A 15,940-nucleotide genomic window follows, 5' to 3' on the forward strand; every position below is an offset into this window, starting at 1 on the left:
CCTCCAATATGTGTTGACTTTGTAGGACACATGCCTTGACTTACAAGGCAAGTTTTTCTATGTGTGGGCCACATAGTTAGCTTGATCTTCAAGCTATTAACATGTGTGGCGCATGGCCAACTTGTTGACCACGTTTCTAATCCAAAAAGTCAATTAAAGACACCTATGAAGTCAAAGCAGCGTCTAGGAAGTTTCTAGGAAGCTTCTATATTAAATATTATAGAATTAACTTACTTTTATTTATTTTTACTTACTTCTACCTATTTCTATATGTAATTATTAGCTTACATGATTATGGCCGTGACATTACCCTCCCTTCTAGAGACGAGTTCCACGAGGAGTGGTCATCATATGTTGAAGAAATCTATGATGCGACGAATTGTATTCGCCACATACTCTGATCTCTGTTCTCTTCGAAGATGAATGATAGGGCCTCTCAACTATCGGTAGTGTCCCATACCAGGGCGGGAAGACCACCCAGTTATTTGATCATTGTTGAGGCCTTCGTAACTTCCTTCGAATAGAATATTCGGAACACCATCAGGAGTTGTTCCTACCTCTAGCAAAATCACCAAACATCGAGAGTCCCTTCACAAATCGTGATACCAAACGCGTTGTATCTCACCATCTATTTGAGGAAGAACATATCATTCTTGAAGATCTTCATCTCGATTGCGTCATCTTGAAGGTTGTGACAATCGTAATGTCTCGTCCGGCAGGTCAGCAAACGAAGGTTGTTGGCTCTCCAACTAATTAGCGTCACAAATGCAAAGAAGTTACAAACAAGGATAGGAAATTGAATGTTATCTTGCCTCAATCTTGTCTCTTTTATAAGAGATATTTTCATCTTGATTTTGATGGATGTCGTTGATGAAAAACTTTCACTTTAGCTGATGCATTTGCTAGATTCCTGGATGGCTCCCATGTGTGTTCACTTATATCATATCCGCGCCAATGAACAAGATATTCCAGCTTATTACGGCGCCGCCTTGAGTCTAATATCTCTTCCACCTCAAATTCTTCATTATTATCTACTTCTATAGGAGGCGGTGGCATTTGTCTTCTTCCTTGTATATCCACTGTCTTATATGGTTCAAGAAGAGACACGTGGAATACAGGATGGATCTTCATTGACTCCAGTAGATATAACCGATATGCAACTGGGTTGATCTGTTCAGAAACAGAAAAGGGGCCAAGCCTACGATAGTCCAACTTATCACAAGGTCGAGTAGTCTTGATATTGCGACGAAGTAGCCATACCTTATCACCCACGTTGAGTTGTGGTTGCTCCTTATGATATAGATTTGCGTTTATCTTTTGTTGTTCTTGAGCTTCCTTCAATTGCGTCTTCATTATTGCATGTAACTCTGACAACCGATTTGCCATATCTTCTGCTGCAGGATTATCAACTTTTGAAAAATCAAAAGTATCAAGTCGTGGATGATAGCCATAATTGGCAAAGAATGGTGTTTGTTGCATGCAAGAATGTACCGTATTATTATAAGCAAACTTTGCCAATGGCAGAAGGATTGTCCAATCATCTTGTTGGTAGTTGATAGTACACCTTAAATATTGCTCCAAGACTTGGTTTATGCGCTCTGTTTGTCCATCAGTTTGAGGATGGAAAGCCGAAGATAGCTTTATGTCCACTTTTAAAATCTTGAAAAGGGTCCTCCAAAATCTTGATACAAATTGAGTTCCCCTATCTGATATGATATCTTTAGGTAATCCATGATAGCGATAGATATTATCAATGAAAAGCTTAGCTGTTTCTTCACCTGTGATAGATTTTGTACATGGCACAAAATGTGCCATCTTGGTGAAACGATCTACTATCACAAATATAGAATCATAAGATCTTGAGCTTGGAAGATCTGTGATGAAATCCATAGAAACAGAAGACCATGGTTGTTCTGGTATAGGTAATGGCTGAAGAAGTCCGTAAGGTCGATGACGAGGAATTTTTGATCTTGAACAAATATCACATGATTGTACAAAGTCTTTGACTGACTTCCACATTTGTGGCCACCAAAAATCTCTTGATATGAGTTCCAAAGTCTTATTATATCCAAAGTGCCCTGCTGCTGGAAAGTCATGACGTACTTGAAGAACACGTAAACGTGCTTCTCCTTCTGGAACATATAGGCGTCCTTCAAAATATAATAGATTATTCTTGAACTCAAACTTAGAAGGATCATGAGACTTGGAAGAATTATTCTCGATATCATAAACAAGAGGGTTTGAGGACATACTGGACTGGATTTGCTTGAGAAAAGTTGAATCAACAGTCAATGTTGATTTCATTGCTCGGAGATGAAATTGCTCCGGTTTCAAGAGGACCGTTCTTTGTTGCTCAAAAGCTGCATCTCCTTCTTTTGGTGCAAAATAAGAACGTCTAGATAGGGCATCGGATAAACCTTGTTATTTTCCTGGCCGATAAGTGATAATGAACTCGAATCTTGACAAAGACATACTCCAACGAGCTTGACGACAATTCAACACGCGTGTTGACATGAAATACTCGAGGTTCTTGTGATCTGTATACACAGTGACTGGACTAGAAGCACCTTCTAGATAATGACGCCATTCTTGAAAGGAATCCACGATCGCAAGAAGTTCTTTATCGTAGATCTCATAATTGATCTCGGCTGCTGAGAATTTTCTTGAATGAAAAGCTATCAGATGAAGTTTGTCATCTGTTCCCATTTGTGATAAAACTGCACCCAAGGCAAAATCTGATGCATCTGTTTCCATAAAAAATACCTTGGAAAAGTCAACACGATATAAGACTGGTGCAGAGACAAACGATGTCTTCAAGGCTTCAAATGCTACTTCCGCTTCTTGATTCCATTGGAATTTATCTTTACTAGTCAAGCGTGTAAGTGGAGCTGCAACTCGTGAGAAATCTTTGATGAAGATCCGTTAGTAATTGGCAAATCCTAAGAAACATTGGACATCTCTTACTGTCCTTGGAATCTTCCAATCCATGATTGTTTGGACTTTCTTAGAATCCATCATGAGACCATCATTTGAAATAATGTATCCTAAAAAGTGAACTTGAGTAGTGTGAAATATACACTTTTCCATCTTGGCGTACAATCCTGCATCTCTAAGTTTTTGTAATACTTGACGAACATGTATTTCATGTTCTTCGACGTTCTTAGAATAGATCAAGATATCGTCTAGATAGCAGATGACAAAATTGTCTAAGAATTCACGAAATACATCATTCATGAGGTGTTGAAAAGCAGCTGGTGCATTCGTGAGTCCAAAGGGCATGACATTATATTCGAAATGTTCATACCTAGTTCGAAACGCAGTCTTCCATTCATCTCCTTCTTTGATCAGTACTAGATTATATGCTCCTTTTAGATCTATTTTTGTATAGATCTTAGCTTGATTCAACTGGTCAAGGAGTCCTGATATCAAAGGTAATGGATACCTGTTCTTGATTGTGATCTTGTTGAGTCCTCGATAATCAACACACATTTGTAAAGATCCATCTTTTTTCTTTACGAATAGAATTGGAGCTCCTGCTGGAGATTTTGAATGGCGTATGAAATTCTTCGCTAAATTCTCGTCAATATATGTCTTGAGTTCAGCCATCTCATCTTGCGATAAACTATAAATTGGTCCAAATGGTGGTTGAGTTCCTTCCTTGAGGTCGATTGAACAATCATATGGGCGATGCTCAGGAAGAATATCTGCATTTTTTTTCTCAAAAACGTCTTGATACTCCTGATATTGACTTGGAATGCCACTTGAAGTCTTTACGTTTTCAGAAATAGATGCAGCATAAATAGCAAAAGTTGATCCTTCTTTTGCTGCGTGTATAAATGCTTTTGCACCTATCAGTACGGGTTTTACTATACTAGACTTATAATTTTTTACTTAGTTGGTAGAACTATTAATAACGCTCTGGGAAAAATCAAGTTTATGCGAATTCCAATCTATTCGAGGGTTATATTTTTCTAGCCAGGATAAACCTAAAATAACTGGATTGGACGGGGATTTAATTATGTTAAAAGCTATGTAGCTATCATGACCGTCTATTGTTACTTTTATAGGATGAGTTTCATGAGTGACATCTCCAGAAGACAAGGGACGACCATCTATGACTTCTATATGTACTGGTTTAGGTTTTTGTACAAAGGGTATTTTACGACTTTTAACAAATTGTTCATCTAAAAAACATGCTGAGGCTCTCGAATCTAATAAAGCAGAGGCTTTGTAATTCTTAGGTCCTAAATATAAGTCTATTATAAAACAAGGAGAGGGTTCTGAGGAGAGGATAGGACCTTCATTAGGAATTGTACAAGGTTCCAGCTGCACGATCCCTATTGTAGCTGGACGAATCCATTTTCCGACATGTTGTCTTCTTTGACCGTCGTACCCCTCATTTTATAGTTGCGTCGTTTCTTTGGACAATGTTGAGCAATGTGCTTAGGTTCTCCGCAATATAAACATAATCCTTCTTGACGACGACAAATCTTTTCTTGCTCAGTTAGGGGTTTAAAACGTACCGCGTCAATTTGCATGTCTTCTACTTCCGAATGTACGTTTGGCAAAGGTGTTGATGTTGCCATTGAGTAATAACGTTGAGGTTCCCCTGAATGATTCTCGGATCGAAATTCGAAAAGTCAATTATCACATTTTATCGCAAAATCGATTGCTTGACTCAAAGTTTGAGGATCAGGTAAGTTGAGCATCAATTTCTTTACTTCGTATTGTAATCCATAAAGAAATTGACTGATGAGTGCAGCATCATCCCACTTGATGTCAATTGCAAGTTGTCGAAATTATGAAGCATACACTGTTACTGAGCGATTTTCTTGTCGCAGAATTCGGATCTTATTTGTTGCAACACGAGTTGCATCGTGTTCACCATACATAGATGGAAACTCCACCAAAAAAGCTTCCAAATTGTCCAATATTGGATTTCGTTGTTCAAGAAAAGACGAAAACCACGATAATGCAGAACCAGAAAGTAGAGTGCCAATAAACCTGACTTGTGATCCTGGAGTTGGATAGCTTTGCGGTTGAAGTTCAATTACCAATTGTACTTGATTGATAAACCCTCGAAACTTTGATCTCGTACCATCAAATTTCTCAGGTAAGGTAATTCTTGGTTCTCTAGTGCTTATAGGATGTTGTACAACTGGAGAAGGAACGTGATTTGTTGTAAATGTTGAAGCAGCTCCGATCATCTCTATATCCCCACTTTCTGCTATTCTTGTTCTTTCCTGTGTTGGTGAATTGAGTTGATGCATCGCAAGCATTAACTCCCTCATTTGCTCTTGCATTTGTGCCATTGCACTCTTCATTTCAACAAGCTCTGCCATAATGACACTAAGAAGAAAAATTTGTTTGATACTGCTCAAGAGAAAAGAAAAGAAAGACTTGATAACAAAGAAGATACTAAAAACAATATCAGTTATGAAGTGGGTAATCCGCAAACTTCTAATACGCTTATGCCTTGTCAAGAGAAATGGGTAATCCACTCTTACTCAAGAAAAACAAAGCTCTGATATTGTAAGTACACTCTTGTCAATCTGTCAAGGACAAGAACTCGATGAAAAAATAGTTCAGACAAGTAAGCCTTCACTCAAAGAAAAGTAACAAAATATGAATAATAAGTATGTATATTGAAAAGAGAAACTAGAATGGCTATTGCCAAAAGATAAGAAAAACTAGAGACCCTTGAAACTAGACTAGAAGCAAGAAAAGAAATGACAAGAGTGAAGAAGCCTTCACTCTTGTCTCTATATATACTATCTAACTAGGGGCTACGTGGCGACGTTCTATAGGACCTCCAATATGTGTTGACTTTGTAGGACACATGCCTTGACTTACAAGGCAAGTTTTTCTATGTGTGGGCCACATAGTTAGCTTGATCTTCAAGCTAACAACATGTGTGGCACATGGCCAACTTGTTGACCACGTTTCTAATCCAAAAAGTCAATTAAAGACACCTATGAAGTCAAAGCAGCGTCTAGGAAGTTTCTAGGAAGCTTCTATATTAAATATTATAGAATTAACTTACTTTTATTTACTTTTACTTACTTCTACCTATTTCTATATGTAATTATTAGCTTACATGATTATGGCCGTAACATATATTGTACTACTTGAATATAAATCTTAAATATATATATATATATATATATATATATATATATATATGTATCATACCATAAGATAATATCATAGATGATTATAAATCTTATAGAAATTATAATATTATATTTTATTGACTTTTTTTTCTTTAAATTTATTTATTATTAATAATATATTATTAATTCAACCACAAAATTTGAATTATTTGAAGCATTCCTAATAATCAATAAAAATATTTGAGCTTGACTAATATTGGTTTGTTTTTAATTAATTTTATTAAACACTTTTGTAATAACCAATTAACAACTTTGTTTGTCTTTTATTTAAGTTTTTATAATAGAACAAAATAAATTAATATCTTCCATCATTGTATTTATTATTTTCAAGATTGGCTATATTTTGGTATTTTATGTAATTATTAATTTTTAATTCATTAGAATCTTTACTAAATTATAAATATTAAAGAAATATTTATTGATTTTTTTATTATTTTTTATATCTTTTAATACTTAAATAGTTCCATTAATAACTATTTAAAAATTAAATATAATTATTTTAAATTTTATATATTGTAAAAAATATATCTAAAATCAAACTTTTAGAATTTTTTCTCTCTGATTTATAGTGTTGTATTAATAATGGTTGATCTCTTGTTTTCATGACTATTATTATTAAAAAGAAATAATAAGCTTTGATATATTTTTCAAGATTCTTGGACAGTTCTTATGTGAGTTAAAATATTATATCTTCATAATGTATAATATATTCTTATTTATTTTGGTATTACTTTGAATCTAAGGCTTTCTTTTGCTTCAAACTTTTAGTTGTTATATATTGCATCAAAAGGTGGTAGGAATTTTTTTTTTTCAATATATTAATTCTTATATAAGGCTAAATAAAATATACTTCAAATACAAGATGGATCTTTATTGTTTGTGGTAATTACAGTTTATATATAAGTAGATTAATTTAGTTTTAGAAAATTAATTCTTTTAGCTTTTAATAATCTATTTTTTTCAAAGTCAATTGGTTTTAATATTACAACAAATTAGTCATACATTATTGCCAATTTTTAATGTATTTTTTTTCTAAAATCAACTCTATTAGTTTTTGATTGTTCTTATGTTTTATTTAGTTGTATTTTAATTATTGCATGAAATTCTATTAATTTATAAATTAAATATTTTATTTTTAGATTTTAGATTTTTTAATAATCAAAAGTATTAAATTATAATAATGCCAAGGATATCATACAATATAAATGAAAAGTTCAAATATAGCTATTGCAATTACAAATATAAGACAAGATTTGTAACTTTTAAGATGTTGGTAATTCTTATTATAATCCAGTTATTAAATTCAATTTTGTATTTTTTTTTATTCTTTCAAAGAAGGTACATCTAAGAAGGATTGTATCTTCTTAAGAAGAAGTGACATTTTTTTCAATTTTATTCCACAACAAATTGGTTAGTTTTTGAATTGTGATTTGTGATTTTTAATATGCCCTTACAACCAAGATATGATATAGGTTAGATTTTTTTAAAAGGATACCAAGCAAAAAAAATGATTGACAATCTTTAGATTATACAATAGCTTAATTAAGATGTTGGTGGACATGGAATGAGTCGGATAATATTTAAACCCAATTTTATTGAAATTGATGAGTTGTCCAATAAATTGATAGCAAATATTGATATGCTTGGTAGAAGAGACGAACTTGGTAGTGTCAATCAAATCAATGTCAATTAATTACTACAATGTATTTGTATTGTTGTTTTAAGGATGTTAATTTAATAAAGATCACTTCATCAATAGAGTTTGATTGCTTAAAAGGCAATGGTGGCCATAGCTATATATTTTACTTCAATGCTTGACAAGGCAGTTGATCTTTAACAAGTTCATTCTCAATCAATAATGCCTTGTAATAAGAGAAAATAATATCCAGAGATAGATTGATGGTTGTTGACCTCTCCTACCTAGTCAACATCATCAAAACAAAATATGAAGTGTGAAAGTAACATATTTTGGCAATACTCAATATGAACATTGATTGATCTTTGTAAATATCAAAAAAATATGTTTTCAATCTTAAATGAGCCTTGATCTTGAGTTGTGCATATATTTTGCTAGTATGCTTATTGCAAAAGTAATGTTGGAGTAAGTACAAAGTGTGGCCCAGTTGAAAGAGCCAATTGCATTAGCACAAAAAAATAGAGATTTAATAGTTGTTGGCAAGAGCATAGCAAGCATGTCCACCATAGAATATAAGTATCGGATGTAATAGGGGTCAAAATAAGACAAGCATTACAAAAGCTAAATTTCAAGAATTTTTATATAAAATATAAAAATATGATGGTTTATTGTCAATCCTAGTATAAATTTTGTATGACCTTCAAATTCAAGATATGGTGTCTATCTCTTAGATTTAAGAATAGAATTTGGAAGTAGAACTATATTTTTATGTGTTGAAAGAGGAAGAGGTTGTTACTTGGAATAAGTATATCATCTACATTTAGAATTAAGATAATAAAATCCAAGTCTAAAGTCATATAGTAGATATTGTCATTGACTATAGAGTTGACAAATCTAAAGGTGGTGAGGTAGGTGTGTATTACTTTAAATTATTTATAAGGTGATTATTTGAGCCAGGAAAGGGTCTTCTGGAGCCAACATATAAGCCTAGGATGTAGAAGATTGATACCTTCAAGGACATGTATGTATATTTATTCTTAGAAGAATCTATTGAAGATTATTGTTTAAACATCCATTTGATGTATATATGAATTAAGCTTGATAATGAAGGCAAAAATAAGCTCAAAGGATTATATCCACACCGTTATTTTATTTTTTTTGGAGTAATCGAATTCTAAAAATTGATTGAAGCCATGAACCACTAAGCGAGTTTTGAAGCAGTTAATTTTTCCAAAGCTTTAAAATTTAATCTTAAACAACCACTTATAAGTAATAGGCTAGTGGTTTCGTGGTAAAATAGTGAATTTATGTGTGTCATTTGCCACATTGAAATTAAATTTTTCTTGAATAGCTTATTTTCATTAAATAGCTTCAAGAGAATTGAGCAATTGGTTATAGGTTATGGATTCTAAAGAAACGTCAAACATGAAAAATATTGCATACTTGGATTAGATGAGCTCACGTCCATGCATTTGTCATGAAGACCCGTAGGATACTAATTCTCATCCAAATAATGACATAGGAGAGCATCTTTTGCAATGCAAGAAGATTGCCAAAGCCCAAATTAGAGGCAACTGTGGAGCTAGGTCAAACTTGTCTATGGTTCCACTAGATAAGATGAAAATTGTAATTGAGACATACAAGAAAGGAAGGCATGGCTCCCCACATCGAAAATGGCCTTCAGTTCTAAGATGTGACAATAAAGTCAGGTGGAATTGTATAGAGAGCATGGTTTTGTATAGAGAGCATGGGGGAGAAAAATAGAAGACCAGACAGGTGGTGCCAGCATAATCTTAGATGATGAACTTTGTTGGTGTAATTCTTGTCGGGAAAGCAACCGTTGGGCTGCAAGCGGAGTGTGATTCAAAGGTGTAACAATTATATTGATTGGGTTGTGGACGCCGTAGCTGCCGGACCTAAAAACCTCCTATGTGGATATAACACGGGATTACTATAAAGCATAAGATCCAAGTTGTCTATTGTGTTGATTGCGGCTTCGGAATAAGATGCTAGATTCTCAATGAATGATTCATGCGAACTCTGCAAATGAAAACGATACCTCGAGATTTCACAAAGCTGCTATCCATGAATCCCACTTCGAAACCGGCCACGACAACAACTGCTCCACGTTTGTTTGTGTTCATCACACTTGTGAAGGGCAGTACATCCATGCGCTTTGCTGCTCATAACCTTGTCATGGTTGGCCCAATTCAGAGGACGAAGAGTGATTCAGAGATTGACGCCGCGCAGGGATGTGCGGTAAATTGCTTACGACAAGCAACGCAAAGCATGCCGATGCTGTGCACCGGAAAGAATGAGCACGTGGCAGTTGACGCTCACCATGTGCAATGAACTCGTCCTAATCTACTCTATGATACACGGATGCTCTCCATATCTGGGCGGCCTTGTTTCCTGGGCCCCCTTTCCTTTCTAGTGGCTGTTCACCTGGTCAAACTGTCGCCGAATTTCGCCGTCCAAACCTGTGAGCACCTCAATCTGGCTCATCTTCACCATCGCCTTGGCGAAGTTGCGGTAGAATGCCGCGCCGTTGTTGGCGTACACACCCCCGCTGGTGCGGGAGTCGTACAACAGGCTCTGGTCCGAGGTGAGCAGGCCTCTCCCGGCGATGATGTCCTTGAAGTACTGGCTGTCGAATGTGTGCGCGGTGGAATCCATGTCCACGCTGGTGGATTGGATTGCTGCATACGGGCACTGCCCCTTCAAGAACGTGGCGAAGCTGGGAGCCAGAGTTGGGTCCACCGGGGTTGTCTGAACGCGGTCGTCGAATGTGACGCACGGGGCTTTTCCGATGGTGTGGGCACCTGATAGGACTACCATTTGGGAGGGGCTCAAGCCCTTCCGCCCGAACACATCTATGAGTTGGGACACGGTCATGCTCGGGGCGGGCAGGTTCAGTGCTTCTTCCATGATGGAAACCGTTCCGTCTCGACGCCCAGCGGGCACATGCCACCCGTAACCTCCAGCCTGGACAACCACGCAGGTGCAATCCACATGTCAGAAACGGGAGCCTGATACTCGACCCCACAGGTTCAATGCGGGATCGGATGCGCTTCTGAATCGCTCATTCGATGCGCGATCGGGTGAAGTCGGGAACGATCAACCAGGCAGACATCCAACCTTCATCCACAGACACTACCAGGTTTGCGTTATGGGATGCTTGCTCACCAGTACAACTGCGTCACGGGCGGCGAACTGCAACACATCGGCGGCTGAGACTACGCCCGGGCAAGCGTTCTCCACAGCTCTTTTTGCGGCGTCGATGGCGTCAAAGCCATGGAGTCCCGTGTTGGTTCTAGCTCTTCGCTCTGTATTGGGTCCTTCTAGCAGAACGGAAGCGTCGCAGCCCTGAAGAAACCACAGAGACGGAACAATCCTGTGAGGAGATGTTGCGGTTACAGTGTGAAGCATCTGAAGCAGAAGCAGACAACTCGGGAAAACTGAATTTGAAATCCAGGTACTTCTCAGCGCAAGCTCTGCGACTCGATCCAGCTGGCTGGGGTGCTGCAAATCAAGACGATCACGTACCCGGACGAAGCAATCGTGGAACGCCATCCGAAGGATTCCAGGTGCAACGGTGTCGTCGGCCTTGGTGGATTGAGCCATAGAGTTGTAGACGATGGCCTCCACTTGGGGACAGCTGTGACGATAGAACCCTACCTTGAGTCCAGTGTGAGCGGCAGCCGGGGTGATTGAATTCATGGCAAGGGCGATGGTTACGAAGATCGCCAGTAACGCCGGTGAGGGCCACCTCCCCATCGTACTGGTAAGATTCGGTTCACCGATGTGCTAGTAGGTGGTGGAAATATCTGTAGCACCTGCACCTGAAATATATTTGTGGTTACGAGGCGCTAGTCTTGGAGTGGGACGCGCCGGAGCTCGAAACTGGATTTGGGTGGGCGCTCTGCGTCGCACTTGGATCTCATCCAATATGGACGTGGTTCAGCGTCCTGCAAAAGCGCCAGGAATCGCGGATGATCAGTAGACGAATGGATACAAGACCGCTGATCCAGATGCAGGTCGAGGTCGAGGTCGAGGTCGATCGATTGGGAGCAGCGCGAGTTGTGGTGAGACTGGCACTGCCTCTGAAACGTATTTGTATGTGGTGTTCAGGAACTGGGCAAGTCGCAAGTTTGAGTACGAAGATGCAGGGAAAGAAGATGAGAGTCGCCTTGGCTGATGAAGCTTTGCGCGTCCGGATACGAGTGGCACTGCACAAGACCGCAACGACACGAGGAAGACTGGGAGTGTCCTATATCCGAGTTGACGTCGAGAACAGTACGGGCCGTCGAACGTGTACGGACCACAGAAACCCCTCGTGGCGTTCCAAGACTTTTCGGAGTGGGCTCAAGTCTGAAGAGGGGACAGTATTGACCGTGGGACGGAGAGAGCCGGTCGCCAGCACAACATCAGCGCACATGCTTACAAATCTAACCCACGCAAGATGGAGGCTCTAGCGAAACGAAACAGTTGACAACAGCAGCTGGACTTGGGCAATATGGCGGGACCGGTCACCATGGATGAGTGATCGAGCCTGGTATTGGAGTTGGGTGACCTTGCAACATCCGCCCCTGGAAGTGAGCAGTGATTCGGTCTCCGTGCAGCTGGCAACTGTTGACTCACCAACCGGTACCCGTCATCCTTGGCGGCCGAATTGTCTGTTCATATTTGTGGGTATTATTTTTTGAAGGTTGCTTCTATTCTTTGTAGTGTGTTTCCAATTCCCCAAGTTCATTCAAATACGGTTGAGATAGATCCTGTGAAGCAAGGGTGGGGAAGCGTGATGTTTCCGGGAAACTTTGTTGATGTAATCCGTGGTGCTTCCCGCATGGATCCCATCGTGCTTTGTTGAGCATGACGTTCACTTTGTTGCACTTTATGAGTGCGGTGGATTTCCCCCAGCAGTTGAGTTCAGTTATTCTATTCCTCGATTCGATTCTATCATGCACGTGAGATACGTATGGAAATTCATGAAAGTAGCGTTACCAGGTGGCGTGTATGTGTCCTGGTCAAAACATGCGCGTGTTGTAGTGAAATGGAGTTTGAAGTTTTTGAGCTTACAAGGATATTTGCATATATTTTGTAATGCACGTGAGGTAATCAACCCTGAAAGCTGTACCAGAAAAACATTACTACTGATCATTTGTGTGTTTATATTGAGGCTTTTGATTTCAAGAAGGGATGGATGTGATATGCACTTGAGGATTATTTCAAATATATAAATTTTGTTGTAGTAAGCAATAAAAAGCAACATTCATAAAAACTCTTACATTGCAAACATGGAGGTATGTAAATCGATGTTTTTGTACAAATGTGTTGGCTTTGAAAGAAGAAAAATTTGTGCAAATGTTTCTAATTCTATTTGGTATTTTCTTTATCAGTGCAGAGGTTTTCACTTAGCACAGTGGAGTTTAGTGTGCTCCAATCTTCAATTCGATCACAGCATGCACGGAAGGTTTGTATGGAAATTTTGGAAAGTAGTGTTATTAGGTAGAGAGTATGTGTCGTGGTCAAAATATTCACGTGTTGTAATCAAGTTGAGTTTGAAATTTTAAATCTTATAAGAATATTTACATCTTTACATATGAATGTTTGATAGTAAGGGGTTGGTTATTGTGGAGGTTTCAATCATTCTACTTCAATAGCAAATTTCAATCGGTGCCTGTGATGACTGGCGACCGGATGTGTATCCATATTAGTGGGTATTATTTTTGAAGATTGCTTCTATTCTTTGTAATGTGTTTCCAGTTCTACGAGATCATTCAAATACGGTTGAGATGGATACTGTGAAGCAGGGGTGGAGAAGCATAATGATTCCGGGAAACTTTGTTGGTGTAATCCGTGCAGCATCACGCATTGATCTTATCGTGCCTTATTGAGCATGATATTCACTTTGCTGCACTTTATCAGTGTAGAGGATTTCACCCAGCAGTCAAATTTAGTTCACTTTGTTAAGTTTAGCACGATTTTTTGAATGGATTCTTGCATGCATGTAAGTTGTGGATTGCAAATCACACAAGCAGTGTAACCAAGACGCTTGTATGTGTCATGTCAAATCATGAGCGTGACTCTTATCGTTAGAGCTTGTGCTTCGATACCGCCTAATCAAGAGGTTTTGAGGACTATAAATATTATAAATGCATAGAGTATAGGGTTGTTGTTTTAAGGCTTTTGATCCCAAGAAGGGATCAACTTGCTACTCAGATGACAATAATTTTGTAGGAGTATACTTAGTTGTAGAACACATTACAAAGCATAATTTTACTGAACTTTTAAATGCTTGTTTGGAGGTCTTTAGATTTATTTATTTATTTATTTATTTTTAACCAAAGTGTGGACTTTAAAAGAAGCAAACTTGAATAGTTAAAAACAAATATTTTGTATTCTTTGCTTTATTTTTGGTAACTAATAATTGGCATATTAGCTCTTAAGTTGAAATTATAGAGTTTTTATAAATAATGATGTAATTTCGAATAACATTATAAATAAAATTGGTTTCAGTTTTTTTAAATTAAAATTTTAATTATTTATTTTTGAAAGTATATTAAAAAATAAGATCAGAATAAATTATAAAATTGATGTTATAATATCTTATTCAATAATTTTAAAACAATTCGACTATTAGTCTTTTTAAATAATTTAAATAATTTTGATAAAATCTGTTTAAGTAGTGTTTTAGAATTTTTCAAATAATAAATTGTGGTTCAAAGAATATAATAACATAAAAAATTGCATATAAAATATTTTACATGATAAGATTATAGTATTTATTTTATACTATAATTAAAAATTTATCTATGATAATTTGTTTTAATAACATTTATTAAATATCAGAAATTGGCTCAAGTTTAAATTATATTTAGGTTTATTTCTATTTTATTTTATATGAAGAATATGTACCTGAATTTAAAAAGAAACTTTATTACCTTGTAAAATTATAATGTTAAACTTCAAAAAAAATCAATTGTAAATAAATAATGTAATATTATGAAATTATTTTTATTTTCTTAGTTGTGTAAAAAATTAATAAGACATATATTTAATCTAGCAAACAATGATAATAAAAAAGAATTAATTTAAATAACTTATAAGTAGAATGAAAGAATATAAACCTTGAATTAGGGGCTTGAACTTCCAAAACTTAATCTTTTGATTAAATAGTGCAAAAGATGAATTTTGATCCAATCTTGTTCTATCACATGTATTGGTTTTGTAGGTCTATGGTATTAATATTTTGGCATAGATGGATGTAAGAATAAAATTTATACCTTAATTTAAATTATAAAATGGCCTCAATTAAGAGTTATTTATAATATGTGGTATAAAATGAGAGAAGCAAATAACTGAAAATAAAGAGAACAAACACAAACAAGTGAAAGAAATGCAATCAAGAAATTACATACTACAAATATATTCTTAATCTATTTATTAATTTTTTATCCAATTAAATACAAAAATAAAATAAAAAAATTATTTTTTTAAATAATTAATTTTTTTAATCTTTTCAATGATATAAAAATACAACAAAATTCAAATTTTTATGTATAAGTTGATATTTTTGATCACTGTTCTAGTGGTTATAATACAAGTTTGATATATCATTTAGAATAATATAATCTACAAATCTGATCTTTGTTACTTATATTCTAACTTGGTTCCTACAGTCTTTTGAAGAATGATGTAAAGAAATCACTTGATTGAATCTTTTATAATAATATATAAGGTAAAATTTTCTACAATTGGAACATACAATTCTATTTTTGATCCAATATTAACTTTGTGTATGTTATTTTTTGCAAGTAAGTCAAGGTATAATGTTATTCTTTTGATTCAAAGAAAAAACCATGACCTATTCGTCTTGAATGATGAAAAAACGTATAAGGTTAAAACTCAATTGTTTTTCTATAGGTGGTTATTTTAGAAGTTATAGACAAAATTGAATCGTGTGGTTTACTTGTTTTTAATTTGTATACTACAACTTAAAGGTGTAAATTTTTACTTCATGATATTTAGGCTCTATAGTTGGATTTTAGTATTTCATAAAAGCAAAAAAAATATTTATTCAATAATGGATTTCATAATATTTATCATTTTATTTTTAAATACTTCATTT

At 35.9% G+C, this 15,940-nt stretch overlaps 2 protein-coding genes and 1 long non-coding RNA gene across 5 annotated transcripts; 2 read left to right on the forward strand and 1 right to left on the reverse strand.

Moving 5' to 3' along the window:
* Positions 1 to 9,668: 9,668 nt before the first annotated feature.
* On the reverse strand, positions 9,669 to 11,586 carry LOC112277763 (peroxidase 71). 2 transcript variants are annotated; one of them, XM_024510463.3, is made up of 3 exons: positions 11,356 to 11,586; positions 10,996 to 11,175; positions 9,669 to 10,794 (listed from the first exon to the last, which is right to left on the reverse strand). In XM_024510463.3, exons 1-3 carry the CDS (start codon positions 11,584 to 11,586, stop codon positions 10,240 to 10,242), a joined length of 966 nt encoding a protein of 321 aa, XP_024366231.1. In that variant the 3' UTR covers positions 9,669 to 10,239. The 2 variants fall into 2 exon arrangements, with proteins under 2 accessions (XP_024366231.1, XP_024366230.1); XM_024510462.3 differs by having other exon boundaries at positions 10,996 to 11,586.
* Positions 11,427 to 12,758, forward strand: LOC149986205 (uncharacterized). The gene is made up of 2 exons (XM_090247955.1): positions 11,427 to 11,567; positions 11,941 to 12,758. The coding sequence occupies exons 1-2, from the start codon at positions 11,528 to 11,530 to the stop codon at positions 12,282 to 12,284; spliced, it is 384 nt and encodes a 127-aa protein (XP_090104081.1). The 5' UTR covers positions 11,427 to 11,527; the 3' UTR covers positions 12,285 to 12,758.
* A 12-nt stretch (positions 12,759 to 12,770) lies between these two features.
* LOC149986206 (uncharacterized) lies at positions 12,771 to 15,130 on the forward strand. Of its 2 annotated transcripts, none has more exons than XR_016501178.1 (3): positions 12,771 to 12,923; positions 13,209 to 13,282; positions 13,576 to 15,130. It is a non-coding gene; the product is annotated as an uncharacterized LOC149986206 (long non-coding RNA). The 2 variants fall into 2 exon arrangements; XR_016501177.1 differs by having other exon boundaries at positions 13,214 to 13,282.
* The last annotated feature ends 810 nt before the right edge of the window (positions 15,131 to 15,940 follow it).

The sequence above is a fragment of the Physcomitrium patens genome, chromosome 26 (assembly GCF_059467195.1).
Source record: "Physcomitrium patens ecotype Gransden chromosome 26, ASM5946719v1, whole genome shotgun sequence".
Taxonomy (NCBI): Eukaryota; Viridiplantae; Streptophyta; class Bryopsida; order Funariales; family Funariaceae; genus Physcomitrium; species Physcomitrium patens.

Bases quoted from the DNA above. Each gene is read 5' to 3' on its own strand.
- LOC112277763 (XM_024510462.3), bottom strand. From the start codon at position 11,586: ATGGGGAGGTGGCCCTCACCGGCGTTACTGGCGATCTTCGTAACCATC. The intron at 10,795-10,995 runs GTGAGCAAGCAT...GTGGTTGTCCAG, and splicing joins CCCGTGACGCAGTTGTACTG to GCTGGAGGTTACGGGTGGCA.
- LOC149986205 (XM_090247955.1), top strand. From the start codon at position 11,528: ATGGCAAGGGCGATGGTTACGAAGATCGCCAGTAACGCCG. The intron at 11,568-11,940 runs GTGAGGGCCACC...TGTGGTGTTCAG, and splicing joins GAAGATCGCCAGTAACGCCG to GAACTGGGCAAGTCGCAAGT.